The sequence below is a fragment of the Caretta caretta genome, chromosome 3 (genome assembly GCF_965140235.1).
Source record: "Caretta caretta isolate rCarCar2 chromosome 3, rCarCar1.hap1, whole genome shotgun sequence".
NCBI classification, from domain to species: Eukaryota; Metazoa; Chordata; order Testudines; family Cheloniidae; genus Caretta; species Caretta caretta.
The window spans coordinates 167582501-167610483 of record NC_134208.1 but is presented as its reverse complement, the minus strand read 5'-3'; the positions used below and the strand labels follow the sequence as shown (position 1 = coordinate 167610483).

General features: G+C 41.9%; 1 protein-coding gene across 6 annotated transcripts; it reads right to left on the bottom strand.

The window, feature by feature from the left end:
• ANGEL2 (angel homolog 2) lies at positions 1-27983 on the bottom strand. Of its 6 annotated transcripts, XM_048843140.2 has the most exons (11): positions 27723-27863; positions 23416-23445; positions 22898-23012; positions 22091-22524; positions 14714-14967; positions 12629-12698; positions 9512-9933; positions 5656-5782; positions 5026-5086; positions 2813-2976; positions 1-479 (listed from the first exon to the last, which is right to left on the bottom strand). In XM_048843140.2, the coding sequence occupies exons 4-11, from the start codon at positions 22515-22517 to the stop codon at positions 325-327; spliced, it is 1680 nt and encodes a 559-aa protein (XP_048699097.1). In that variant the 5' UTR covers positions 22518-22524; positions 22898-23012; positions 23416-23445; positions 27723-27863; the 3' UTR covers positions 1-324. The 6 variants fall into 6 exon arrangements, with proteins under 6 accessions (XP_048699097.1, XP_048699096.1, XP_074983193.1 ...); XM_048843139.2 differs by lacking the exon at positions 22898-23012; XM_075127092.1 differs by lacking the exons at positions 22898-23012; positions 23416-23445; positions 27723-27863 and adding an exon at positions 27871-27983.

Genomic DNA, 27983 nt, shown 5'->3' with positions numbered 1-27983 from the left:
TTAAGAACCATCACCCATTTTACTATGATTTACAATAAAAACATTATCTTTTTAAAAAATAATGCCATTTTCAGATTATGGCACAGACATTTTCCATTATCAAAAAGAGGAAGCTAATGTAAACTTTTTTTTGTCTTAATGACTCCATAAAGTAATTTAAGCAACTTTACACAGAAATCTCTTTAAAAACTCTACTTTACACAACACTAAAAATTCAGCATCCAGGCAAACTTAACTTTAACCAGTCTGACAATCCCTGAATTAAAAAAATTACAGGAAGAAGAGAAGGTGAAGGAAAGTGCAGATATAAAAATAATTTGGGAATTATTGTTCAATAAGCCTGAACTGAGCTAGTAAGGACAGGTGATCGGAAGAGTTATGTTCATTGGGAAGACCATTAACTGTCCACAGATCTTGCTCCGTTAAAAGTGATAATCTACCAAGAAGCTTCAGACCTCCATCAAAAGTATCTTCGGCTCCTACATAAAAAGAAAAGAAGAAAAGTATGTGCAGAAAACACACCGTTGTGAGTCAAATCATACACACCCACACCCGCCTTATACATGGAAGGAGGACTCCAACCTGGGAGGAATGACTTGTGAGGTCTTAATACAATGCTTTGGTAACAACGATGCTATACACAAATTTGCACAGTTCACTTCACAGCTGATATCCACTGTGTTGTGTGAGAGTTAAGCTCATTCTATACATAACAAACAAGACCTTCGACACAGTAGCTGTTGCTTTGTTCATGAAAAGCTGGACAGCTTCACAGAACTCCTGGTCTTCAACAAGCCAGCAGCTACTTTTGGTCTCCATGAAACTACTCAGCTGGTTCAGGAACTTCACTCTTCAAGCAGCTTTGCAGAGCTCTAACAAGCCAGCAACTGTGACTGCACTGAAGACAAGCCTAGTCATTGTGAAACTGTTCAGTCAGCTCAGGAATACGGCTTCAGCACAGATCCTGAACCAGCGGAACTTTTTGCACACATCCTGGTCTTCAAAGCTACAGTTGCTGTGGCAAAGATCTGGATCTTCATGGATAAAACTATTCAGTTGGTTCAGGAGCGCTCCTGAACTGTCTGAACAGTACCACAGAACTCCTGGGCTACACAGAACCAAAAGCTGGGTCTCAAACTGGTTTCCCACAACTAAGCATACAATAAACCAACAGCTATGCAGTAAAACCCATTTTTTGGGGTTAATTAACAAATTGACCTAGCTCCAGAGACCCCTCCACCCCCAAACGTACCTGTAGGTTATAAGATAATGAGGTCCAAAATCTTACCAGACTTAGAACACAAACTCTTTATTCGACAATTTTTAAAATTTATTAGCACTTGGAAACTAACTAATCGGTTTTCTTGGAACTACTCAGAAAATTCAAGTTTTACTCAGATTATATGCTGAAAGTTTGGGGCAGATACACCTTTTCATATAAAACAAAGAGCCTGAACTCCCGTTTTCAGAGCAAAACTGAATACAACCTTAATTAGGGCACGCAATTAGGGCATTCTAGGTATTTAGGGCTCAGTCTTGCAAGGTGCTGAGCAACCTTAACTCACACTGAAGTCAGGGGCAGTTGAGGACACATGGCACCTTGCAGAAGTTTTCAGCACATTGCAAAACCAAGTCCTTGAAGCTAGACTAATTTTCTTGCATTTTTCCTTTTACATTTGGTAGTGTATAGAAAACTGAGGCACAGATGGTTAAGCAATTTGAAGAGGCCACACTGGAAGACTGTGCTTAAGGTAGGAATTGAACCCAGGTCTCCCTGTTCTGGGATCTATCCCTAGAATGATTCAGCTGGCCAGGCTGCACTGTATAATGGTTTTGTGAAACAAAGGATTTCAAGCAACATAAAAGGCTCATTATCCTGTATGATGATGTAGGATGAAGCAAAGCAGATGGCCAATTGTAAAACATGGAAATGTGTCTCTCAGGGAACCCACAACAAGACCACAAATACGGTAAGTGGTACGTTGCTTCGTTGGTAACATTTAAAAGCCAAGAACGGGTACCCACTCAAATGCGTTGTGTCTTCCTTGCACCATCTGGTGAGTTTTAGCTGCAACTACAACCACAAAATTGTGGCACAGGTACACACACACACACACACACACACACACAAATGCGCTGCTCCAGTGTGATTTTTCACCCCATACCAAGAGATCTCAAAACCACATAGATCATCTCTTGAGACAAAACACTAATGCTGCTCCAAGGTAATTTTAAATATGAGCACTTATGCTGAAGTGGTCATATATCATCTCTAACGCATCTGAAATCTCTGTTCATCATATTCTTGAAAATGTGAACCAATCATGTCACTGGTCTAGTCACTAAGCTCACATAGGCTACTGAATGACAGTGATATTACCTTGGTGTTCACTTCTTTAATTAATGCTCGTCAGGAGTCTCACCTCCTTGAATCTTATAGTCAGGGAGACAATGACGACCACATAAGCGTCAAAGTTTTTAGTAAAAGAAACTATGCAGGCCTCTGCAGTGTTCTACAGAGGATGTCCCCTACATACTACAATGATCCCAGCAAACAACAAGCTAACATCAATCAGAAAGGGAGAAAATAAATGACAGGAAGAGATAAGACAGTAGCATTAATCTGTGAGGGAACAGTTCACATGTTCAAAATGTTTGGGCACTTGTAAATCACTGAGGTTAGTATCTTTTGTGTACTTGAGATCTGTGAAATTTACCAATATGCCTCCTTTTAGGCTAGGTTCTGAAGTTTATCATTCAGCAGGGAGATATTCCTTAAGAGAACTTCAGTGCTTCAATTCAGCTTCTTTACCTGGCTGAGCAGCACTATCATCCTTTGCTGCAGAATAGAAAATGTAATCCACAGTGACAGCACTTCTGGAATGACAAGTTGTTACTTCTGGAATCCCACTTTCAGGTAAGTAATGAGAATAGACCGAAGATAATCTAAAGTGGTGTTGTAATTTTGAAGGAAACCTAAACAGAATTACACAGAAGTATTTTACTTCATTATCGCTACTAAGTAAAAGACTTAATCATTAATAAAAACACACTTTTTTAGTTATTATGGCAAAACAAATAAGCTGCATAAACAGAGTCTATTTTTAACACCCTCCGAATGTAACATTCTCATGTTTTGCATCTTGTTAACTTCTTGGAGCAGGGACCTAAGGTACAATTTTCAAAGGAGTCTAAGGCCATGTCTACGCTAGCGAACTTATGGTGGGTGGCACAGTTGCACCGCTATAAGATTGCTCATGTAGCCACTCTATGCCAACAGGAGAGAGGTCTCCCGCTGACATAGCACTGTGCACACAAGTGCTTTTGCCAGTAAAAAACTTATGTCGAGCAGGGGGTCTGTTTTTTCACACCCCTAAGTGACATAAGTCTGCCGACATAAGTGGTAGTGTAAGCATGCCCTAAGTCCAATTTTCAAGTGATTTAACACTTAGGATCCTGTCCCATTGACTTTCAAAGAGATTTAGGGTCAGTCTACACGAGAAATGCCACAGCAGCACAGCTGTATGGCTTTAGTGTAGATGGAAGGGGTTATTCCATTACTGTAGTAAATCCATCTCAGCAAGAGGCAGTAGCTAATTGATGAAAGAATTCCTCCATAGACCATGACGGCTTAATTACATTGCACAGGGAGTGAAATTTCTCACAGGCCTGAATGATGTAGTTAAGTCAACCTAAATTTGTAATGTAAGCCAGACCTTTGGATAAGTGCTTCCTCTGGATTAGCTCTTCCACCCATGTAATTACTGTATTCTTCCTTCCTCTTGACACCAACCACATGTCCCTCCATGCCAGTCTAAACTGGAAGGCACCCTCTTGATTTTTAAGTAAACTTTTGGGTCTAACTAGGAGTCTTCACATTAAATCTTTAAATGCTTTTAGGCTTTTTCTTTTTAAAACTTAGTTATGAGTCTAAAAAGAGAAAGGAAGTACCTGTCTCCATGCCTGTCCAATATGGAATTCTTGGGGAGAAGAGTTTTTAAAATAATTAAACTTCTTCCTGTTCTATCCAGTTTGATCTATCTCCTCTTCATTACCACAGTTCTTTGTTTCCCAATAAGGATACTTATTAACATTTATAAACCAGCATCTCCAAAATGATCAAAATAGGAGGAAATATGAGAATTTAAGCAGCTGGATACTGCTGCCACTTATAAACAGATTTCTGCTGCTGGCCCCAAATTCTATGGCTTTGCTACATCACTATAAAACAAAGAGTGCTGGTTATATCCAAAAGTAAACAGATATCAAAAGTATTGTTTAATGAGGAGAGATGGATCTTGCCCAGTAGCCAGTCTTGATATTTCCTTAACCTCAGCTCCTTAGTTTGGAATAACATGCATCAGTTGCACATACAGAAATGGTCCTTTACAATACATAATTCTAATCCTTCCCCATCTGTGATTATCTTTTCTTTCACTTTTAAATGAAAGATGATTTTTTGCCCTTCGCATAGTTATCCTAATCCAAATTTTTCTGGGTTCTATTCTCCAATTACTACTTTTGAAAACAATAGGCAGCCATGCTTTTGAACTAGTGTAGTTGCTGAAAGTAAGATCACCAGTATAAGAATGATGAAACATACAATTTAATTTTAGTTTGTTTTTATTCACATCCTCTAACTGCTCTGATAATTCAAGGGTGCAGGAACTAACTCACCAGAACACAGTTGTGAAATGTCAGAGGAAACATTACATTAGCTCTGAAAACTGCACTGACTCCATTTCTGAGACTTTTACTTGAGAAGATGAGGGTTTAGGTGTGGTGACGTCTACTTTTGAAAATGTCTTTTTTGTTGTGGGTGTGTTTTATTAGATAATGTCCATGTAAATAGAGACATGTAAATACGTATATTTTAACAACCTACACCGGCAGATACAAAACCCAATTAGAAGACCACGTACAGTTTTATCAGTTATCTAATTTGAAATCATACCATCAAGGTTTTGCCTTTTTTTTTTTAAATAGGAGCCAACAAACAGCCTTCTCAGGTTTTCCAGGACTTACTTTTCAGCTGCTATTATGATCTCTTCTGTGTGCTCCAGTTTCGATTCTTTTTTTTCTCCACCTACAAAAATAAAGAGAATTTCTTATCTATGTTTTAAATGAGATCATTAAGACCACTGGAGAAAAACTATAGGAAAAGTAGCCTAGGACAACATCTTCAAATGCTATTTATTTTTCTTTTGATGGGAAAGATCAAATAAATAAAAACTGGATTGAATTGCCCAGTTTCATTAGAGCCCCTTCAAACCAATCTGTACCTTTCCAGAAAACTTTACCTAGAAACATACACTTTCAAATTACAGAGCAATTCAGATGAGCTGAACGTATGTTTAACCTTGAACATAAAGACAAAAAGTAGACTTAGATGGAAGGTTTTAAAAATAGCCCACAACAATGGTTCTAATAATTCTAGTCACCTACTGCATGTTAATCTCAAAGGAATTTATTTTTCTAAGGCCTAAGCCTGAAAATGCCTAGGATGGTGAAAAACTTTATCCCTGAGTAGTCCCACTGAGCTCATGTTTGCAAGACTGGGGCCCATTTTTTTAAATGGAAAAATATCTGGTCTTCAACAGTAAATCTGGGTGATGTTTTCATAGAACCACTAAGTTTACCTGTTCAGAAACTGACCTGTGTTTTCTTCTTGTCGCTGCTGTTGTACCTCATACACACAACTCTGTGAAATGCCTAGACTTGGGGGCCAAATTGGAATAGTTAAGATTCTTTGTCCCCTAGGAAACTGCTCTTGCCCAGACACCTAAAAAAAGGTATATGGTTGTTTCAAACAGAATCTGATTTAGTTCACAAGATACCTGTGCAAAATTTTAATTTAAAAAACTATTTTTTTAAAGTCAACTGTGATCCAATTAACAAAAAAGACATACTGCTAAAAAGTTCACTTTTCTTATCCATGCTGTGATGTAGTGTATGAACGCAGGGTAAACAGTGGGCGGTTAAGCCCAATTAAGCCATAGGGTATAATTGGTGATCAAACTCAACCTGAGAGGAGCTGGATCTTCAGAAAGGAAAGAGCAGAGGGCAGTAGAAGGAAGGCAATGGAGGATACCCAAGTGAGACGTAGAGGGTATTTCCTCTCTTGGCTAAAGGCTGAGAAGTCTGGGAGGCCTGAAGCCTAGAGCCAAAACTGGAAGGCCTCAAGCCAGAAGGAAGATTGGGAGGCCTGGGACAGTGAAGCCTAGGGCCAGGGGCAGGTTGTCTTGAGCCAGCAGGAAACCAGAGGCAGTTAAGTTCAAGAGGCTGTGACAAGTAAATCTTAAGGGGCATTTGGACTGGACCTTGAGGGGCTCCAGGAGAAAGGCAAGAACTCTGCTGTCACACTCGGGGCACTACAAAGTGGGAGATATCTGGAAGACAAGTCTGGAGCAAGTTCCTCTGGCTGACCCTGACCAGGGGTACGAACCTGACCTCTAGGGAGACCTTCTGGAAGGTGTTGGCCCTTACAAAAGGCTCAGGAAGGGGCTGGAGAAAAAGGCTTGAGGAAAGACTAATGACACAAAGGAGTCCAGAGAAGCAGTGGCAAAGAGTCTGACAGAGCAGACCTTGGCTGCTCGTCCTAGGTTCTCTGGACTGGAACCCAGCATAGAGAGTGGCTCTGCATTCCCATACCACCCACTGGGAAAGTGGTGTGAAGCCCCCTGAAGTAAGGGGATTAGGGCAATTCAGAGCCTGGAGAGATGGGGGTAAGGGCCAAATGGACCCTGAGTCAGGGGCCAGAGACCTTGGATTGATTTGTTAGACTGTTTGTGGCTCTTTTTTACCATGAAAGGAGCATGGAACTAAAATTTGACCTGCCTGCAGGGCCAAAATGTGAGAAGAGGAAGACCACTAAAGGACCGGAATAACCATCAACAGGGGATGCTAGAGAAGGCAAAGCTGTTAAGCCACACCCAGCCATGAGGGGGCATACTTGCAGTGAGTTCACTCTTCTATACATGCCTTAAACATGCCTTTTGTAGCAGCTCTTCAAAGCTCTCTCTGCTAAACCATGATATTCTTTATATGCAACTTCTCTGCGTGCTCTTGCTTATCAACATCTTTACAACAACCCTATTTTGTAAAATAGTTCTTGCGAGATTAAGCTGAGAGAATACCAAGACCTCGTTAGCGACATTAGAAGCTCTAGTGCACGGGTTCTCAAACTGGGCGTCAGGACCCCTCAGGGGGTCGGGAGGTTATTACATAGGGGGTTGCGAGCTGTCAGCCTCCACCCCAAACCCTGCTTTACTTCCAGCATTTATAATGGTGTTAAAAAGATTAAAAACACTTTAAAATATATAAGGGGCGAGGGGGGGGGGGGTCCGCACTCAGAGGCTTTCTATGTGAAAGGGGTCACCAGTACAAAAGTTTGAGAACCACTGCTCTAGTGTAAACAGTTCACTGACTGCTGACATTGCTTTTAACAGTGGGGCATTTATTCTTCTGGGAGAAAATCAAAAGGGGGCTGAAAATGGGGTTGGCAGATGATGGGCAGTTAACACCAATAATGGAAAATTCACATTTCCCTAGCGTAGATGCTTTAGTCACTTCAAATTAAATAGCTATTGGTGATACGTCGAATGTTATGTTCACACTAAACTCACATAAAATATCTTAGAATGTGGTGCCACATTCAAACATGGCTTCTACTTTGGTCACCTAGCAATCATAACTTTGACTTTACACTTACACTAATCAATACAGCCCCGGCTCATCCATATTGTGAGAATAATCCTTTTGAAAAGGTTCAGATGGTCCGTGATTAAATCTCCTCCCACACAAAAAGCTGGGACACTTAAATCAAAACTAATAATGGTGTAAGGTGGAACAGTATTTTACTCTGTCAGTAGAACACGTTTTATGGACATTTAAGCTAAGTTAATGAAAAGGGAACCTTGGTCTTATTCTGACTAATAACTTAGACCCTATTGTATTGCCAGTTGTAAAAGGAATACCTTAATACTTAAATAAAATTATTTTTTGGGAAAAGTACCCTTTACAAAAGAAAAGGAACACTTGCCAAGTGCTAGACTTGGCATTTAAAGTGTTCCCAGAAAAATGGGCCAGATCTACACTACGGACCTATATCAGTATAACTACGTCACTCAGGGGTGTAAAAAATCCACACCCAAGTGACAGTTTTACTGACCTATCTCCGATGCAGACAGCGCTATGTCAATGGGAGAGCTTCTCCCACCGACATAGCTCCCGCTTTTTGGGGAGGTGGATTAACTACGTCAATGGGAGAAGCTCTTCCGTTGGCATAGGAGAGTCTTCACTAAAGCACTACAACGGTGGTGTACTTGAAGACAAGACCTAAATTAAGCCAGAGGTACGGTCCAGATACAAAACTGTATATATACACCACTTTCAAGAACAATTGTTTATGTTTGAAAATGTTAGAGATTCACTGAAGTGAAAGCTAGGTGCTGGTACCAAAACAAAGGCCTCACAGGCTTGGCAGACACAGCAGTTACAATTCTAATCCTATAAAAATCCAAGTACTAGCAGAGGCTGGGTGTGAATAACAGGTCCCCAAGGCTCATACTGCCCACCACTGCCCGAGTTTAAAACCACCAAATGGGATTTAATAGCACCCAAATGAAGCAGGAATTAAACTAACCAACTGGTGAAGCCCAATGGCATAGATGGGTCCCAACACTGGGGATTGGGTACCAGCTTGGCCATTGCACTTCTGAAACAAAGCACTGAGTCAGCCTCAGACCTAGCATAGCAATTCTGTCAAAGATTTTCCTCTGTTTGTAGATTTTAGAGTGGAGATCAAAATTGGGCTTCTAATGGCAACTCAACTCCACACAGAACTGGAAAGGGTTAAGGTGGTCAGGTAGGCCTATTAACTCTACAGGCCGCACCTGGAAGGAAAGCCAGGGAATAGGGAATTGATTGCAAGTTCAAAGCCAGGAAGCTTGCAAGAGACAGGGGCTGCTGCTGGGAAAATGGATGAGGGTTTGGAGCTGTTATACCCAGGGCAAGAAGGGGAATCAGGAATTGTAGGAAGCAATCCAGGGAAGGAACAGTGACGGCTGGGAGAGGAAAGCCCAGAACTGCTGGGCATAGGGTCTCTGGAGTAGTGAATGAGCTTGGGTTCCCCTACTAGCCACTGAGGACATGGCAGAGACTGTGGCATAGAACAGGAAGACTGTCTGGGTTACAGTGGTGGTGACAGAGAATTGAAGGACTGTATCCTGAAAGGGGGAACGCTGAGTGACCTAGCCAGAGGGCTGCATCATGAAGACGCTGCGGTTCCCGGGACAAGAGGTGCTGCAGACCTGAGAGAGAGAGGGTGTGTGTGATGGTATGTGACCATGAGAAGGGGCGTTAAATTCAAGAGCTAATCCCACAACTGATCAGGAGGAGGCACCAGATAAGCAGTGAGTGGTGCACACCGTGAGAGGTGGCCAGTGTCACTCCATAAAATATTCCTTTCCCACGAGCATTAATTCTTACTTGAGATGAAAAGAACACCTACCTTTCCTATAGGTAGTCCTTCATAATTCAGCTTTCCTTCCTTTATAAAACTGTACAGTGGAGAACCAGGAACAGAGTTGAAGTCACCACAAATGATAATAGGACAGAATCTACCGTCTTTCCGATGGGCAACGCTGGCAATCTCTGCCAGTAACATTGCCAGTTGGGTCAGTTTAATGTCCCCTCGCCTTGGATTATACAGCAGATGTGTGTTGGCTATACAGACTGCAGAAGTAGCTTTACAGTGAAATCTGGGCTGCAGAAGCAACACTAGTCCAACATTGTCTCTGTCCAAGAGTGGAATATCATGGCGGAAAAATTCCACTGGGTTTGAAGAGATAAGATTAAATTTGGAAATTTTGAAGCAAATAGCACAGCCATCAGGTTTCCTTCCTGTCCTCATTTTAAATTCACAATGATAACCTGTACGAAAGAAATGTGAATCACTAACAAAAAAACCAAAACAAGAACATAGCTCATGCTATTGTTTTTCCATATAGTAGTCAATACCTGAGCCTGCTATAGTTAAGGCTGCAAAATGTTTCCACTGTACCCATTTTCAAATGTTCCTAACTTTGAGATCTTCACCTTTTGGGCTGAAATGTGCCATGTTTGGTCTCTGTCTGAAAACTAATTATAAAAAAAGAATATAAGCAACTGAAAATGGGGGGGATTATAATGGAAGCTGTTTTGCATAATTAAATACATATGTAAAGAGAAAATTGTCTTTATAAATGACTTACTAAAAATATGCCTCCCAATACATATTCCTACCAATAAATCCCCTTTTGCTTTAATGGCTGCTGAGAGGAAAAAATCACTCTCCTAGTGCACATGTTAACAACATAGGGCCTGAAACTCATTTACCTGAAGAGCTGTTTACGCTGCTCTGTACACTGACTGAGCAGTGTAAAGGGGCCTTAGTGTAAGTGAGCATCAAGCCTATGATCTTCATCTTTCAAAATAAGAGTTGCTTCGCTCTAGCGCCATACTGCCATTCCAAGAGCGCAAACTTTATAGCTCAACAACCCACATTCAAATTTCAGGCCCTGATATTTGGTTTTTATTTTCCGGGACGGAAAATGTTCACTTTTGCATTCTCTGAAAGAGAAAAGATACATGTAACCATATGTACAGACATGTCTATGTTCCTTTACAGACATGTCTATGTTCGGTGTGACTTGTTAAAATAAAACCAGATTTCTGAGGCTACACATCATGCACCCAAGGAACTCAGAAAGGAAAGAAACACTTGGATGTGAGAAGTTAATTTGAACAATAAATCCAGTTCAGTATCTTCTGTGGTGTATATACTTCTAAACTAATGATTTAAGATACTCATCATGGCACTTCTCATGCATCAAAAGACAAGTCAAAATGTAAAATGACTGATGCTTTAAAGTTTATTCAGGGTGCTACCAGAGCAGCTTAATAATGCTTTACCTGTGAAACATTCCTATTAAGAACAGTACTTGACAGATTTCTGTAGGTCAGAAATAATTGTCTGACAGCTTTAAGAACATTACTCTATCATAACATTACTCTTTTAATATAAAAATCACCCAACTTTCTGAAATTTGCTTTACTGTAGTAAGACCTGCATTGTCTCAAAATAAGCTTCCAGTGCCTTCTCAATATATTAAGAGTGCTTTGTACCCAACACAGCTTAAAAATGACAGCTTTTTTGAAAGTTCTTTTCATACAGAGCAAGACATTTATATTCAACATTACCGATGCATTATTCTGGGATTATAATATTTTCCATTAGCTGTAACTGTCACAAAAGTAAGTATTTTCTACAATTCTATTTATGACTGAAGCTGTACATCTTCCACCGTAATTAAATATAACTATTTATGAAAGTATACTTTGACTGTATTAACCACTTCAGGGAACACACAACAGCTTAAATAAATGGTTACACTAAAGTCTAAAGCATACATAATATAGAATTTAGAAACCAATCAACAAGACTGGTTTTGATTTGTAGCTTCAGTTAAACCTAGAATTCTAAGATCCAGCATCTACATTCCTCTAGAATTTAAGGGACTGACTCGCATGTTTTAAGCACCTCTTGTGAAGTGATGAGTGGCCTCCTTTCCCACTGAAGCCAATGAAAGCTGAGGGCACTCAGCAATTTACAGGATCAGGTCTTAAGTAAATTCATTTGAAAGCAGTTCTGGGCCCAGTTCTGCACTTCATATGCAGGCAAACTTCAGGCATTAATGAGTTTGCCAAAATAAGGAGTGCAAGAACAGGTCTTAAAGTAACAACTATTTATCTAATTTTTGCCATATCAAAAATGCATCTCTCTTCATTCCACATGGATTATTTCTTATAAGTACCATATATATCCGATCATAAGCCAGTTCGTTTATAAGCTGACCCCCCACAAGATGGATAAGTAAAAGTGGAAAAATTTACGACCCATTCATAAGCTGACCCTACTATTCAGGGGTCAGCAAACTTTGGCTCCCGGGCCATCAGGATAGGCTGCTGGTGGGCTGAGATGGTTTGTTTACCTCGAGCATCCACAGGCATGGAGGTAAACCTAAGTAAACAAAACGTCCCGGTGCGCCAGCCGCTTACCCTGATGGGCAGGACAGCAACTGGTGGGGAAATTTTTTTGGGGGGGAGGGGAAGAAGTTGGGGGTCAGGGGAGTAACCCCTGTGACCACCCCCCACATGACTCCACCCGTAGCCCAGGACCCCCACACTCTCCCCATCCCATCCCTTCCCACCTTAGCTGGAGCGGGCCAGGGGAGGATGTCTCTGGCCTGGCCGCAGCCTGCTCTGGTGGGCGGGGCCAGGCGGCGCGGCCGCAGCCTGCTAACCCCGGAGCTGCAGCTGCTTCAGAGGCTGAGAGAGCAGAGCAGCGTGGCCAGAAGCGGAGAGACTCTGGCCCTGCCTCTTTCCTTCTGGCTCTGTTGGCTGTGCAGCCTCTCCTTGCCCCCTCCCCTCCCCTCCCTCTCTATACCCGCTCATAAGCCAACCCCCTTCTCTGATGCTTCCCTTTTTTACAAAAAAAAAAAAAAAGAAATCGGCTTATGAATGAGTATATACGGTACATTAAAAAGGAAAATGTAATGAAATGTGGGACAAAAGTGTTCCATCATACCCAAAGATTCCAAACTTGGCTTGATCTCCATTCCAAAATGGTCCTCTTGTACTTCTTGCAAACACAGTACCTAAAAGAGTTTTTCCAATTTGAATTTAATATATTAAACATATTAACAAAAGCTTTCACTTCATTAACTAGTGCATCTATTTTTTCCTTGAAGCTTTAGTAACTTTATTTAAAGAGGTAAAAACCATCATGCAAGAGCTTTCTCTATTTAAAAACTGCTTAGTGTAAGTAGTATTTGGTACCCATTTTATTTATTCAAAATTCTGATCTGTCTAATCATGTAGATTTACCAAATGACTAAGTGACAAAAAATAAAAAAGCTCCTGGTTGACAAGGAGCTAAATTTTCAAGTTTGGGTGCTTGATTGGGACATCCTAATCCTATTCTTGGACACAAATCAGCACTTAAGCCCCACTCTAACAAACATTTATGCACTTGAGTAACTTTACTCATGTGAGAAGCCTTGTGATCAGCTTGCAAAGCACTAAGTAGTAGCAGAGGCTCTGGAGATATCTGCCCACAGACTCCCTCAAACAGCACTGTCTAGGTTTATACATCTCACATTTGGGAGATTAAAAATAAGTTTCTAGCCTTGATTCCTGATGGCTGTAGTGTGTTTTTGTGTTCTCACTTGGCGTGTGCTGAGCTTGTGTTCGTCTGTCTGTTTGAAGGACCGTGTGCTGTGGCCGGCAGTTGGAAGCTGTGAGCTTCTAAACAAGGTTTGAACTCTAGAAGCCTATGTTCATTGGCTGAACCTTAGTCAGAGGGCAGGGCTAAAAAGAAGGCCAGAGCTTTATAAAGCAGTGAGCAAGCAACCAGGGAGCAGCAATCACAATTTTTCAGCAGCCTAAGCATTCACAGGTTACCATTTCATATATACATTAAGGAAGGAGAAAGATTTAAAGGAGGATGAAGTAGCAGCTTTCTAGATTTTGATGGAGATTTTTTTCCACTCACAAGGGGCAGCACAGCAGGAAGTGCTTGTTGTAGAGTTGGGCAATCAAGCCTGGCATCACTGGTGAAAGAAAGGTAGGAGTTGACCATGTGATAAATTAAAAGGTCTGATAGGCAGTGCAGAAGGTTGTGAAGGACTTTGCGAGAGCTGTTGCAAGCAAGATGGTGTTCTTGACAGCAGCATTTTGAATGGAATTGAGCGATGAGGTTGCAGGCACTGAGAGAAGAAATTACAATAGTTAAAGTGTGAAGCGATCAGGACTTGGATAAGAATTTTGGTAGCATGGGCAGAGAGGAAAGACTGGATCTTAGAGGAGTTGTGCAAGAAAAAGTGGGAAGATTTGGACATGGCCTGGATGTGTAGGTTCAAAGAGAGGGCTGAGCCAAAGATGAAGTGAAAGTTACAGGCCTGAGTGACAGACCGCTGTCCACTCCAACAGAGAAACAGGAGAGAAGCTAGTTTCAAAAGAAAATAACGAATTCTGTTTTGGCCGTGTTAATTTTTAGTAGACGTCTCGTCATGCATGTCTAGCTATCACAAAAGACAAGCTTAAATTTTAGTTTAGATGGAGGGGTGAGGTCTAGCATGGAGAGGCAGATCTGCAGGTCATCCGTATAAAGATGGTAGTCAAAGCCTTATTTGCAAATGAGATCAACCAGAGATAAGATACTGAAGGAGAAGAAGAGATTGCCAAAGCAGAGCCCGAGAGAGGGCCTCCCTCTGAAAGGGAGGGGAGGAGGATGATGACCCACTGAATAAGACACCCAAAGGGTAGGAAGAGAATCAGGAAATGACATCATGAAAATGCAGGAATGATGGGATAATGAGAGACTATGTTTGACCGTAGAAGCATTAAGGACAGTTTCAGAAGTGCATCTGTAAATATAGTAGTGGGGATTACAGTAACACTACCACTGGCTACTGCCTGAGGTTTAGATCACTCAGAAAACATTACTTTGGTAAACAGGAACCGGCAGTACTAATAAGCATGACGTGATAACTTAAAGGACAGTTGAATCCATTAGAAATCTTATCTATTAGATCACACACAATCCAAAACTACTCTTGCTACACATTGACTATGTTGTTCTTAATGAAACCTGTGTTAGTTTTCCACTTACATCTGCATCCAGGTGTTTGATTTCCCGTAGAATGTTGGGAAATCTATAACCCCAGATTAACACTGGCCGTCTGCAGTGATTATACAGGTGGGAGTTATCTTCTAACAAATTCTGTGAAAGGATATTGTAGGACATCACAGTAAAATCAAACTTTCCCTTGTCTTCTGTATTGTTCTGGTCAATTTGCTCATCTTCAAGAATCTTCATTTTTTTACTATGGTGACAGAAATACTCCCAATGTCTTTTGATCATGCCTGTTAAAACATGAAATACCAAAATGAATGATCATGTAATACATTTACATTACCATACATTGATCTTACAACTTGTTTTGTATGCCACATATTGTATTTAAGGAATTATGATTCCTCCTGAGAGCTCCCTTTGCTTAAACAAATGTATAGGCAAGTTTGTACCTGTTATGATTAGAAATATTTCAGACCTTCCATTTGAGATGGAAGTAATAAACTGTGCTCATATAAACTGCACACTTGGTAGCCACTGGGTATGCCCCACATTTCAGACTTCTCTGAAGTTGGAGTAACCTGATATATCCTATGAAGCTCATTATGGCCAGTTTCCAGATATGCTACTCATGGTGTTTATAACTCTCCTGAAAAGTTTGGGGATTAGAGAGACTCAAAAGCTTTCATACGGTTCTAAATTTGGAGCCACAAGAACCACTGAAAATGCCATCTTGCCTTTGCATTATCTCCTATACAGTATCAAGAGTAGTAAAGGATCTGGAAACAGGTAGCAAAACTGATACTCTTATCTAAGGGCCTGTCTAGACTACAAAATTAAGTCGACTTTATCTTATTTGACCTTGAGCCTCTGAATTAATTAAGTCAATTGTGCCTGGCCACACCATGCTCATTGTCTTGATGGAGTACGTCCTCACTAGCAGTGCATCATGGCTAGCTATCCCAAAGTGCAACTTGCTGCAGTGTGTTTTGGGAAGTGTATGCAATGCCTCTTGGGACCAAAACTTTATCACAGGGGAGAATGGGAACATTGTGTCGGCATCCCACAATGCACTGGGCTCAACGGCAAACCACCCAGTGGTTTTCGTGCCTTAAAACCACCACGCATATGCCATAACCCCAGAAGCATGGAGTCTGCTCAGTTGTGCACTCTTGCTGTGAGCATCTCAAACACCTCACACCTTCTCCTGCAGTATTTCCAGAGCCGAAGTAGGGTCTGCCACGGGGAACATAGCAATGTCCCGCAAGCAGACCTGCTGCAAGCCCTTGAAAAACAATTCACAGTTGCTGCTCGCAGTCACAAAGCAGCTGCACTCTGAGCGCGGTTTCTGGTCCCGTGAAACAAGCACTGACTGGTGGGACCACATCGTTTTGCAGGTATGAGCAGTGGCTGAAGAACTTTCTAATGCGGAAGGCCACCTTCCAGGAACTTTGTACAAAGCTTTCCCCTGCCCTGAAGTTCAGCAACACAAAAATGAGAGCTACTCCGACAGTGGAGAAACAAGTAGCAATTGCTATTTGGAAGCTTGTAAGGCCAGACAGTTACCAGTCAGTGGGGAATCCATTTGGAGTAGGTAAATCAACTGTGGGAGCTGCTGTGCTCCAAGTGTGCAGGGCAATTTATCAACTTATGCTATGAACGGTAGTGAGTCTGGGAAATGTGCAGGACATAGTGGATGGTTTTGCAGCGATGGGGTTTTCTAATTGCGGTGGGGCAATAGATAGCACGCATATCCCCATCTTGGCACCAGACCACATTGCCAAAGAGTACATAAACCAAAAAGGATACTTTTCAATGGTGTTGCAAGCACTGGTGGATCACAGCGGGAGCTTCACCGTCATCAATGTAGGATGGTCAGGAAAGGGTCATGACGCATGCATCTTTAGGAACTTGGGTCTGTTCAAAAAGCTGCAATCTGGGACTTTCTTTCCAGACCACAAAATGAACATTGAGGATGTTGAGATGCCTATAGTTATCCTGGGGGGACCCAGCCTACCCGTTGCTCCCCATGGCTCATGAAGCCATACACTGGCCATCTGGACAGCAGTAAGGAATGGTTCAACTATAAGCTCAACAAGTGCAGAATGGTGGTTGAATGTGCCTTTGGTCATTTGAAAGGGAACTGGAGAGGTTTACTAACAAGGCTGGATCTTAGCAAAGAGAACATTCCCCATGGTTATAGCTGCCTACTGTGTGTTCCATATCTATGGGAAAAAAAGGGGGGAAATTTTCTGCAGGGCTGGGCAGTTGAGACAGATGGGATGACAGCCATTTTTGAGTAGCCAGACACCACGGCAATAAAGGCAGCACAGCAAGGGATGCTGTGTATCCGGGAGGCTTTGAAAGGCCATTTCAACAATGAGTCACAGTAACGTGAGCTGCTTGTGCTTTCCCAAACCTTACCTGCCTTGTATGACTGTCCCTGTAAAGCCAACCCCCGCCCAAGCCCACTGCTTCTACTCAATAAAGAACATTTATTTCTCGAATCCATTTACTGTATTTAACAAACATAAGTAAAGAGGGAGAACAGAAAAAAAGTTAACCCTGGGGAAAAGGGGTTGTAAAGTTGGAATAGGAGAAACATTTTCAACTGTGTAACATAACACCACATTCCAGAGCACCAATGGTCTGTGAATGGGCGTCCTTCTGTTCCTTGTACCCTCCCCCGGAGTTAAGTGAAAGGGATAATGGACTTTTAGCCCATGCCTCATGGAACACTTGGGGGAGGGTGATTCTGCACCAGGCGATGCTGACTGGCTGTCCACCAGGGTCTGCAGAGGAACTCTACCCTCCTGCTTCTGTTCCTGCAGTTCAACCAGATGCCTCAACACGTCCCTCATAATCCGAAGCATCTCATCCTGCGCCGCACGCTCTTGCTCATTGGAATCTTTCATGCTCTCCATGTTCATGTCTAACTTCTTGGACAGTGAAATCCTCCACGCTCTCAGCTCTGTCTCAGCTGTCCTGGAGGCGTTCATTATCTCTTCCGCGTTCTCTTTCTTCTCCTTCTAATCAGCGAAAGTATGCTTTCAGGTTTTGATGACACGCTGAAGGACACATTTCCAGGGGTCAGTCATAGGAAAAAAATAAAGGAGCCATTGTACATGAATAAAATGTTTCCATAAGAAGGTTGTTTTCATAAATAAAACCCTTATTACACTAGGTGCAAGCCAGAACATAATCAGAATCCGTAACCATTCACTGTGCCGTTTTGCTGCTCCAGCCATGGTGAGTAGGTCACCCTGGGTCACGGGTGACTGCACTTTTAATGAAGTTTATGGCAGGCTCATGTGGGGAACAGAGGTAGCTAGTCAAACAAGGGCTCTTCCCCATAGCACCACAGGAAGCTGTTTACGAACTGGGCGGGGGGGAGAGGGAGGGGTATGTTTTCACTCCCAAATTGCAAACTCTCTCATGTGGGGCCCCAGTCCCCTTTCAGCCACTTTAAACTACTTGCCGGTGCATTAGCGGCTGCGTGGTTTGGCAATCCAGAACGTGTGTGTGTGTGTGGGGGGGTCTATGCGCTCTTTTTTTCTTGTAAGAGCACTTTTAATGAGAACTTTCCCCACATTTCCCCTAGGTGACCTGATATGATATCAGTCTCCTGAGGGTAACAGGTGGAAAGGAAGGAGATGCAGCAAGTGTCTGGGCATAGACCCGTCCTTATGCTGCAATGCTGTGTACTGCAATGATGCCAGCAGAATTAATACAGGAGTTGGGTGAGAAAGTGTCCTACCATGGTGGAAGAAATAAGACTGCCCTGCCCAGAAACCTTCTGCAAAGGATTGTAGAGTACCTCCATGAAAGTTTCCTAGAGATATCCATGGAGGATTCCCGGGCTATTCCAGTCCACATAAACAGTATTTTCTGGGGGCCACTCTCTGCATAGCTGGAGTGGCCTCTTATAAGCAGAGAGCCACAGCACCTTGCTTTTTCTTCACAGTAAACATGCAATACCATCGAATGTGTGTGTCTGCTAAAGTTTAACTGGACTTTGATTGTAACTGTATACTCACCAGAGGTGCCTTCTCTGGCATCACGGTCGGCTACCGTGATGCCCTGCGACCCACAGGGCTCCAGGGTTAAAAATATTTCCTGGTTCTCGGGGAAAATGGATCCACCGCTCATCTGTCTCCCATTCTTCTCCTCTTTCTCATCCACCATATCATCCTCATTGTTGTCCCTAGACTCACACCTGTGAGGTGTCCACATTGCTTGTGAGGGTGCTATAGTAGGGTCACCCCCGAGAATCACATAAAATTCGTTGTAGAACCAGCAGCAGAACAACTGTTCGCTTCCCTTGCCTTCTGGTACGCTTGGCAAACTTCTTTTATTTTCACACGGCACTGCTATGTCTCCCTCATGTAGCCCTTATCCCCCATTCCACGAGCGATCTTTGCATATATGTCAGTGTGTCTTCTGCTGGATCGGCACTCTGCCTGCACAGACTCTTCTTCCCACACAGCAATAGGATCCACCACCTCCTGTGCAGACCAGGCTGGAGCACATTTGCGGTGTGTAGTCTCCATGATCAGCTGTGCTCAAACTGGCATGCTCCCAATGCTGATCAAACAGGAAATGGGAAATCAAAAATTCCCAAGGCTTTAGCAGTGAAGGGGCTGTTTCCTGTATACCTGGCTGCAGTGCAGCAGAGTTGAGAATGAGCTCCAGAGTGGTCTCAGATGAGCATTGTGGGACACCACCTGGAGGCCAATTAAGTCAAATTACACAATGCTGCATCTGCACTACCTCCTGAGTTAAGTGCTATGCCTCTTGCAGAAGTGGATTACAGAAGTTGACATCAGAGGTGACTTAGGTCGGCGTGAAGGATCCGGTAGTGTAGACACATACATTAACAGGTTGACTTAAGGAGGCTTCTTTCTACCTAATTTTTTAGTGTAGAACAGGCCCAAGGGAATCCTGCAGGGATGAGTATACCCCTGGGAAGCATTGACCATTTTTAATGAAAACAATTCAGTTCAACTACTTGAGACAAGTATATTTTGACCATTTCATGTAAGTTTATACATAACCTGAGGCCAAAAATGTACTATCTGACAATTATGCCTCTTCCTCCCTTGAAAGGAAGCTGGAGGACAGATACTGAAATTATGCACCGATGAAATATTTATGCCAGTGGCTGTCCCATCTCTGCTATTGAATTGTATTTGGGCTAGTCCATTCTAAATCCTAAAGTGGTCTTCTGTGATTAAGCACAGTGACAAAGTTACCTCCCTGCCAAAGTAGACACTCACTGAATCCTTGACTCCCCCTCCTGACAACTGCCAATTCCGAACTCAAAGACAGTACAGGGAGATATCGCCCAGAATCTTCTCAGCAATCTGAAGGACTTTCCAAAGAGAATACACTCCACCACTGGGACTCCACATCCTCAGAGGAGTTGCACGTGCTAAGGTACTAAAGGAGGGGCTGCCCATTGATCACTCCTCTTTTTGTCTGTCAGTCATCTTTCTGAATCCCTCCACCGACTCCTTTTTCCACTCTATTAAATTTAAATCTCTGATCCTCACATTTAAGGGCCTTCACAACTGTGTTCCTCCCTTATCACATCTTTTCCTATGTCCTGTGCTCCACCAATGATGGCCCAGATGATACTCTCCCATGTCTGCTTCTCTGATGCCATTCTTGTGTACAGAATGTCCTCCCTGAGCTGATCTGTGAGACCACTATCCTGTCCTTCAAATCCCATTGCTGAGACTCCTGCAAGAAGTCAGGTAACTCAAGATGTCTAGGTGAAGGGTCAGTTCTGGACAGCTGATACATATCTAAAATTTAACATACATTTGCTTGTTTTGTATAAGTAATTTTATCCCTCTTCCCCAGAGCCATTGCAAGTCACTTGCCTTTACAGGCAGTCCTTGACTTTACGACATTTGACTTACGATGAACAGCACTTACGACATTTCTGAATTGACATCCTGATTCAATTTACAACCACTGGTTTCAACTTTACCACACTTGGTCCCGCAATGGAGTGGATTGCGGTTCTGAGTTCCGACTTACGACGCAATTTTCAGGCACCAATTGTGTTGCAAGTCCGAGGACCGCCTGTATAAGACTTAATTCTGCAAGAAGCTCTATGTAGACACTCTTACATTTATGAAGAGCCCTACTGAAGTCAATGGTGCTCCAAGCAGGCACAAGGATCTGCTTGTGTTGGGCAGCTTGCAGGACAGGGGCTCTAGGCTAAGTTATTTGGACAAGGACTACGTTTTCCAGACAGGTCTGATATTTTTAGTCTCCAAAAAAAGTCTAGACCCCATACTAAAATTTCTTGCTGAGAACTGGGCAGGTGGGGAGTATCGCTGAACATATTTTATATACAGCATAATTGTTTATTTTGCTTTATAAAATTAAATATGTATAGTACCAAGCACAATGCAGCCTATGAAGTCTGACTGAAGCTGCTGGGCATTAATAGCTACCACCAATTTCTCTTTGTAGCACCAGATGCTGGTATCCGAAAGGAGTCCATTGGAGAAGAGAACAGACTTGCCTCTTTGGGTGGAGGGAGGTATGAAAAAAAAATTCAAGGCATCAGAAGCAGTAACAAAACTTAGAAGTTCCTGCTGCTAGGTCAGAGCACAGACACTAAATTGGCCTAGGGTAGATTGGATAAATGAGATGATTTTTCTTTTGCCTTCCTCACCCCTTAAAAAAAAAAAGCCATTCACAATGTCAAACAAGTCCCAGAATCAGATTATGTAAAAAAAAAAAAAAAAAAAAGCTCTTAAGCAAACAGCTGGGGACAATTTAGGAGGAGTACGTTAAAGTCAAAAGTATTGAGAAAGAGTAGTTGCTGCAGAAGACCTCACTGTGCTCTTAGCATCAAGCACTTTGACTTTAAATAATTAAGCATTCTGGCTCCCTGTTCATAAATAATTTGATTGCTGATGCAGTGATTCTCACTTAGACCTGATAAGATTTGAATTGTATAGACCACATTGTTTTGAGTTGAGAAATTGGGCATTAAGATATGCACAATCTGCATAGGTGTACTTGATTCATGTTCAGATAAGTAAAGAAAACTGCAGCAAGGCCTGCTGAAATTATAATTTATCAAAATAAATGGCAAAAATCAAATATGACCACCTGGTGGTGCCACTTCAAAAAATGAGAGCCACCCTGACTGTCTCAAGCAGCATGAGCTCAGCTCTGTCTGCCAGATTCGGGTTTTTGAGAGCACAAAATCAAAACAGTTTAAAGCTATAAAGTACAGTACTTGACATTTGTAATACCTTTTAAAAACCAACACCCTCTTGGTATAGTCGCCAGCAAAGAGGTGGAATATAGAGGGCGCTAGAAAATGGTACTTAAAGCCTGTTAAATATGTAAAGAAAACACTACAGAAATAGCAAACACCCTTTTTACCTCTTGTGTTTGCAGTATTTTCTTCTTCATTTTTTGGTGGAGTGGAAAGACAGGCTGCTTCATTCTGATTAGAGCTGCTAATTTCTTCATTAGGACTGCAAACATCATTCTGACCACTGTGTCTTCTCCTTTTTGAAGAAGGTTCATCTCCCTCGGATTTCATATTAGGATTAGAGAAATGAAAAGAAGAGTTGTGTGTGAAGTTATCAGGTTGCCAGTTCCAGTACTGAGGCGGTCTCCAAGGCCCAAAAAAGCGAGGCGGTCTCCAATTCACTGTAAAATCCCCAGTGCTGAGATACGGCGCCCAGGAATAGCGACCAACCCACCTTATAGAATTGGAGATACGACTGTTCCAGCAGAATCTTTGAGGGCTATCCCAGTGGGCAACCCAATCTCTGCCCAGCCTCTGCATGTGACGGGGCAGCATGGGGGGTCTACAACAGAAGAATAGATTAGTTAAAACATACTGCTCTTTATTCAACTAGTTTGCTTACAGAACACGAGATGCAGACTACTGTCCACAGGTACAATTTTTCCTAAGTTGCTGACTGTGATTTCTTACAGGATATTTCTTCCTCATACACTGATTTATACGAAGATAGTGGGAAATAACATTTTCCATTTAGAACTCACTCAGAAGCTTGGATGCCCAGAATAAGAATCGGATTATCAGATCCAATCACTTTTTATGAACCTGTCACTTCTTCCTTCAGTTACAATTTAAACAGTTGGCCTATTAAAAAAAAATAGATGAACAAGCCCTGTTATAACTTTTTTCAGATTTGATTATGCTTTTTCATTCAGTACCTGTATGAGGAGTACTAATGAGAAAGCCCAGAAGGTAGGTACAGTATTTTAGTATGCTGGGACATCATCTATTCAATATAGGCTCTTATACCACACACTTCAGTGTAGAAGTTTCCTGTAGAAAAGAAAAGCTGTCACTGAACATATTCAGAAGTTGGTTCCCCCTATATAGCATATTTGGCTCTTCACCACCACAAAGAGGTTTAATTTTTCTAAATGGTCTGTTGCTCTTTAAAACTAAATTTTTAGCCTAAAGAGGTGACATGCTAATAATAATAATTTAAAAAGGATGGGGTGAAGGGGGGAGAGGGGGGAAGAGAAGAGAGACTGAGCCTGTCTCCTTTTTTAATATATACACAGGTTTGAAAAGATTTTTAATTTTTTTTCCCCATTAAATGGTCTCTTGGTAAAAATTCAAGACTGCAGGCTAGTGGAATGGGTTTATTATTATTCTCACTTTGAATGATCTTGGACAGATAATTCACTCTTTTATTTTTAACTGCCAATTATACTCTTACCTTACTGTACCAAGATATGTGGACAGGTGTCTGAAAACAAAACAAAAACTTGAAATCAACTGCAGCTGGGTAAAGAATGATCAGAACAGACATTTTCTGACAATTTATCTATCTTTGAGCGTACAAAGCTACAGCACAATAGGATCAATTTTACGAAGTTTCAACAGTTTTTGAGGACATTTTGCATGATTTTTTTTCCATTATAGAGGGAATTTGCAAGGAATCAGAGATCCACTTACCCTCAATAAGCCACACTTGTGAATTCTGAAAATGTGCTAGAGGCTTACCAAAAGCCACATGGTCTACTGAGTTAAGCACAAGGATAGGAACTAGACAGTTCTGAGTTCTAGCCCCACCTCTGCTACTGATTTGTATAACTCTTCACACTTATAGCACTTTAAGAACATAAGAATGACCATACTGGGTCAGTCTAATGGTCCATCTAGCCTGGTATCTGGTCTTCCAACAGTGGCGAATAGCAGGTGCTTCAGAGGGAAAGCACAGAACAGGCAATCATCAAGTGATCCATCCCCGACACCCATTCCCAGCTTCTGGCAATCAGAGGCATGGGGTTGCATCCCTGACCATCTTGGCTAATAGCCATTGATGAACCTATTCTCCAAGCACTTGTCTACTTCTTTTTTGAACCCCACTATAATTTCAGCCTTTACAACATCCCCTGGCAATACAGGATGATTGTGTTGTGTTAAGAAGTGCTTCCTTTTGTTTGTTTTAAACCTGCTGCCTATTAATTTAATCGGGTGACCCCTGGTTCTTGTGTTACATGAAGGAGAAAATAACACTTCCTTCATCACTTTCTCTGCACTAGTCATGATTTTATAGACTTCCACAATATTCCTTCTTAGTTGCCTCTTTTCCAAGATGAAAAGTCCTCATCTTTTTAATTGCTCCTCAAATGAAAGCTGTTCCATACCCTTAATATTTTTTGTTGTCCTTTGCTGTACCTTCTACAATTCTAATATATCTTTTTTGAGATGCGGTGACTAGAATTACCCACAGTGTTCAAGATGTGGGCGTATCATGGATTTATATAGTGGCATTATGATATTTTCTATCTTATTATGTATCCCTTTCCTAATTGTTCCTAACATTGTTAGCTTCTTTGACTGCTGCTGTATGTTGAGCAGGTGTTTTCAAAGAACTATCCATGGCTCCAAGATCTCTGTCTTCAGTGATAACAGCTAATTTAGACCCCATCATTTTGTATGTATAGTTCAGATTATGTTTTTTGACATGCTACTTTGCATTTATCAAGATTTAATTTCATCTGCCATTTTGTTGCCCAGTCTCACAGTTTTGTGAGATCCCTCTGTAAGTCTTCACAGTATGCTTTGGACTAGGGCTGTTGATTAATCGCAGTTATCTCATGGGATTAACTCAAAAAATTAATCGTGATTAATTTCACTGTTAAACAATAGAATACCAACTAAAATTAAATATTTTGGATGGTTTCTTACATTTTTAAATATATTGATTTCTATTGCAACACAGAATACACAGTGTACAGTGCTCACTTTATATTATTTTTGATTACAAATATTTGCACTGTACATGATAAAATAGTATTTTTCAATTCACCTCATACAAGCACTGTAGTGCAATCTCTTTATCATGAAAGTTGAAATTACAAATGTAGAATTATGTAAAAAAAACTGTATTCAAAAAATAAAACAATGTAAACTTTAGAGCCTAGAAGTTAATCTTTTTAATCACTTGACAGCCCTACTTTGGACATAACTATCTTGAGTAATTTCATATCATCTGCAAATTTTGCCACCTCACTGTTTATGCCTTTTTCCTGGTAATTTGTGAACGTGTAGAACAGCACTGGTCTCAGTACAGATCCTTGGGGGACACCACTATTTACATCTCTCCATTTTGAAAACTGACTATTTATTCCTATCCTTTGTTTTCGGTCTTGTAACCAGTTACTGAACCACGAGAGGACCTTCCCTCTTAACCCATCACTGATTACAAAAAGTTACTAATGAAACAGTTAAATAGCATTGTCTCAGTTTTCCAGATGGAGAAGTTGAAGCTCAAACAGATTATCCTCTTATAAAACCAATGTCTGAATCAGAATTAGAACCCAGATTTCCTTGTTTCCAGTCCAGGCCTAATAACCTAAGCCACAGTGCCACAACACAAGTCAGTTTTTCTAAACCTCAGTTTCTCCATCTGTAAAATGGACACAGGGATATTTAATTATTTCATAATTAAATAAATAGGATTTACAAGTAAAAAGTACTAAGGCTAGTAACTGTCAGAAGGAGGGCTAGAGACAAAAGCCTCGTGGCTTCCTCTTGGTCTAGTGGATAAGAATACTTGTGACCCTCAGTTGATCCAATTTCTCCTCTTCTAGCAGCAGCTTTTTATTAGAAGCCCTCCTGGTCATTTACACAGAGAAATTAATACAAATGGAATAGAATGCTATGCTGCAGTTAGGATGTAAATCATGTTCACACCACTTTCTGATAGGAGTTCTTAGAATGCTTGTTTTATAATCACTCAGATTAGATTTTGTTCATAGTTCAAATGTAAAGCCTCTTACAGCCATACATTTTTTCATGAAATGTTTTTCTGTTTGGGAAACCACAGGTGAATTTCAAAGAGAAGTGCAAAACTGTGCTTGACTCAATTTTATGACCTGACTGCCTCCAATCCAAGTTCTAGTTAGTGGGGCATTCAGCATATAAACATGATCTTCATTCGCTTTCAGATTCCCACTGCAGTTTGGTTTTAAGCATTTGCTTGCATTTATAAGCAGTCTTCCAGTTTTTGGAAAGGCATTAGATATGCAGTATTAAAATTAGGCCAGTTAAAGTTACTGTCGACTTGCTGCTCATGAAATTGGACACACCATTGACTTGAAATCATACTGTCTCCCTAATGTAATGATATTTTCACAACAGGCTGTGCCACTGGAAAAAAATACATTAAAAACTTCAGCTTTGTGTTGATTAAGACAACTAAAATATTTTGCTGGGTCCCACTATCAAATAATTTCCTCCAACTGTTTATCAAAAGTAGAGAGAGGTCTGAGATGAGATGCATGTGTAGTGAACTAAAATTATTCTGCCAAACTCATGATTTTAACATTTCTTAAATATATTTATCTTTATATATATATATATATTTTTTTTTTTAAATACAGTTCAACCAAAAATTCAACTGATTTAAATAAATAAGTTATCTGCCTATTATTTGCTCATTCAAAGCCTGCAGCTCTACTTTCATTGGGATACACATTTCTTTCCCCAACAAAACTAGGTGTTGCTATGTGGGATGCCGTTAGGTACTTATAGAATCATAGAATATCAGGGTTGGAAGGGACCCCTGAAGGTCATCTAGTCCAACCCCCTGCTCGAAGCAGGACCAATTCCCAGTTAAATCATCCCAGCCAGGGCTTTGTCAAGCCTGACCTTAAAAACCTCTAGGGAAGGAGATTCTACCACCTCCCTAGGTAACGCATTCCAGTGTTTCACCACCCTCTTAGTGAAAAAGTTTTTCCTAATATCCAATCTAAACCTTCCCCACTGCAACTTGAGACCATTACTCCTCATTCTGTCATCTGCTACCATTGAGAACAGTCTAGAGCCATCCTCTTTGGAACCCCCTTTCAGGTAGTTGAAAGCAGCTATCAAATCCCCCCTCATTCTTCTCTTCTGCAGGCTAAACAATCCCAGCTCCCTCAGCCTCTCCTCATAAGTCATGTGTTCTAGACCCCTAATCATTTTTGTTGCCCTTCGCTGGACTCTCTCCAATTTATCCACATCCTTCTTGAAGTGTGGGGCCCAAAACTGGACACAGTACTCCAGATGAGGCCTCACCAATGTCGAATAGAGGGGAACGATCACGTCCCTCGATCTGCTCGCTATGCCCCTACTTATACATCCCAAAATGCCATTGGCCTTCTTGGCAACAAGGGCACACTGCTGACTCAATATGGAACAGCGCTCCATAGTTTTAATCTTTAATTTTCACTCAGTGGATCTGGAAGTAGAAGGAATTATGTACAGAGTTGTAAAGCACATACACCACAAACCGAAGCATTTAGATACTCAAACCAGAGGTTGTTAATGGCAGTTCCCCTAACGCGGGCCATGTGGGAGAGTATCACTGCATGCCCATGCCAGTGGGCCAGCGCGCCCCCTCTCCCATTACTCCCCGCTTCCCTGGGCCCGCCTCTCCCGCCCAGGCCTCCGGGCCAGCCCGCCCCCAACACCCACCCGCCACCTTAGCGCCCCCGCCCCTGCGGCCTAGGCCCCCCGCCGGCCCGTATTTACCTCCAGGTCGGGCGCCTCACTAGCGGCTCCAGGGAGCTCCTCTGGCCTCTACATCGCTCCCCCACAAGGGGGTCATCCTAGAGCGCCACCAGCTCCTTCCCCCCCGCCCCAGGGCCCGGCCTCCCGACCACCTTCCGCACTGACCGACCTCTGCCCCCGCAACCGCATCGGTTGCAGCCCCCCCTCACACAGCGCCACGCTTTCATCGCCGCCAGCCGGCCGGCCTTGCACCCGGGCGGCACGCATTGGGCCATGGGAGTC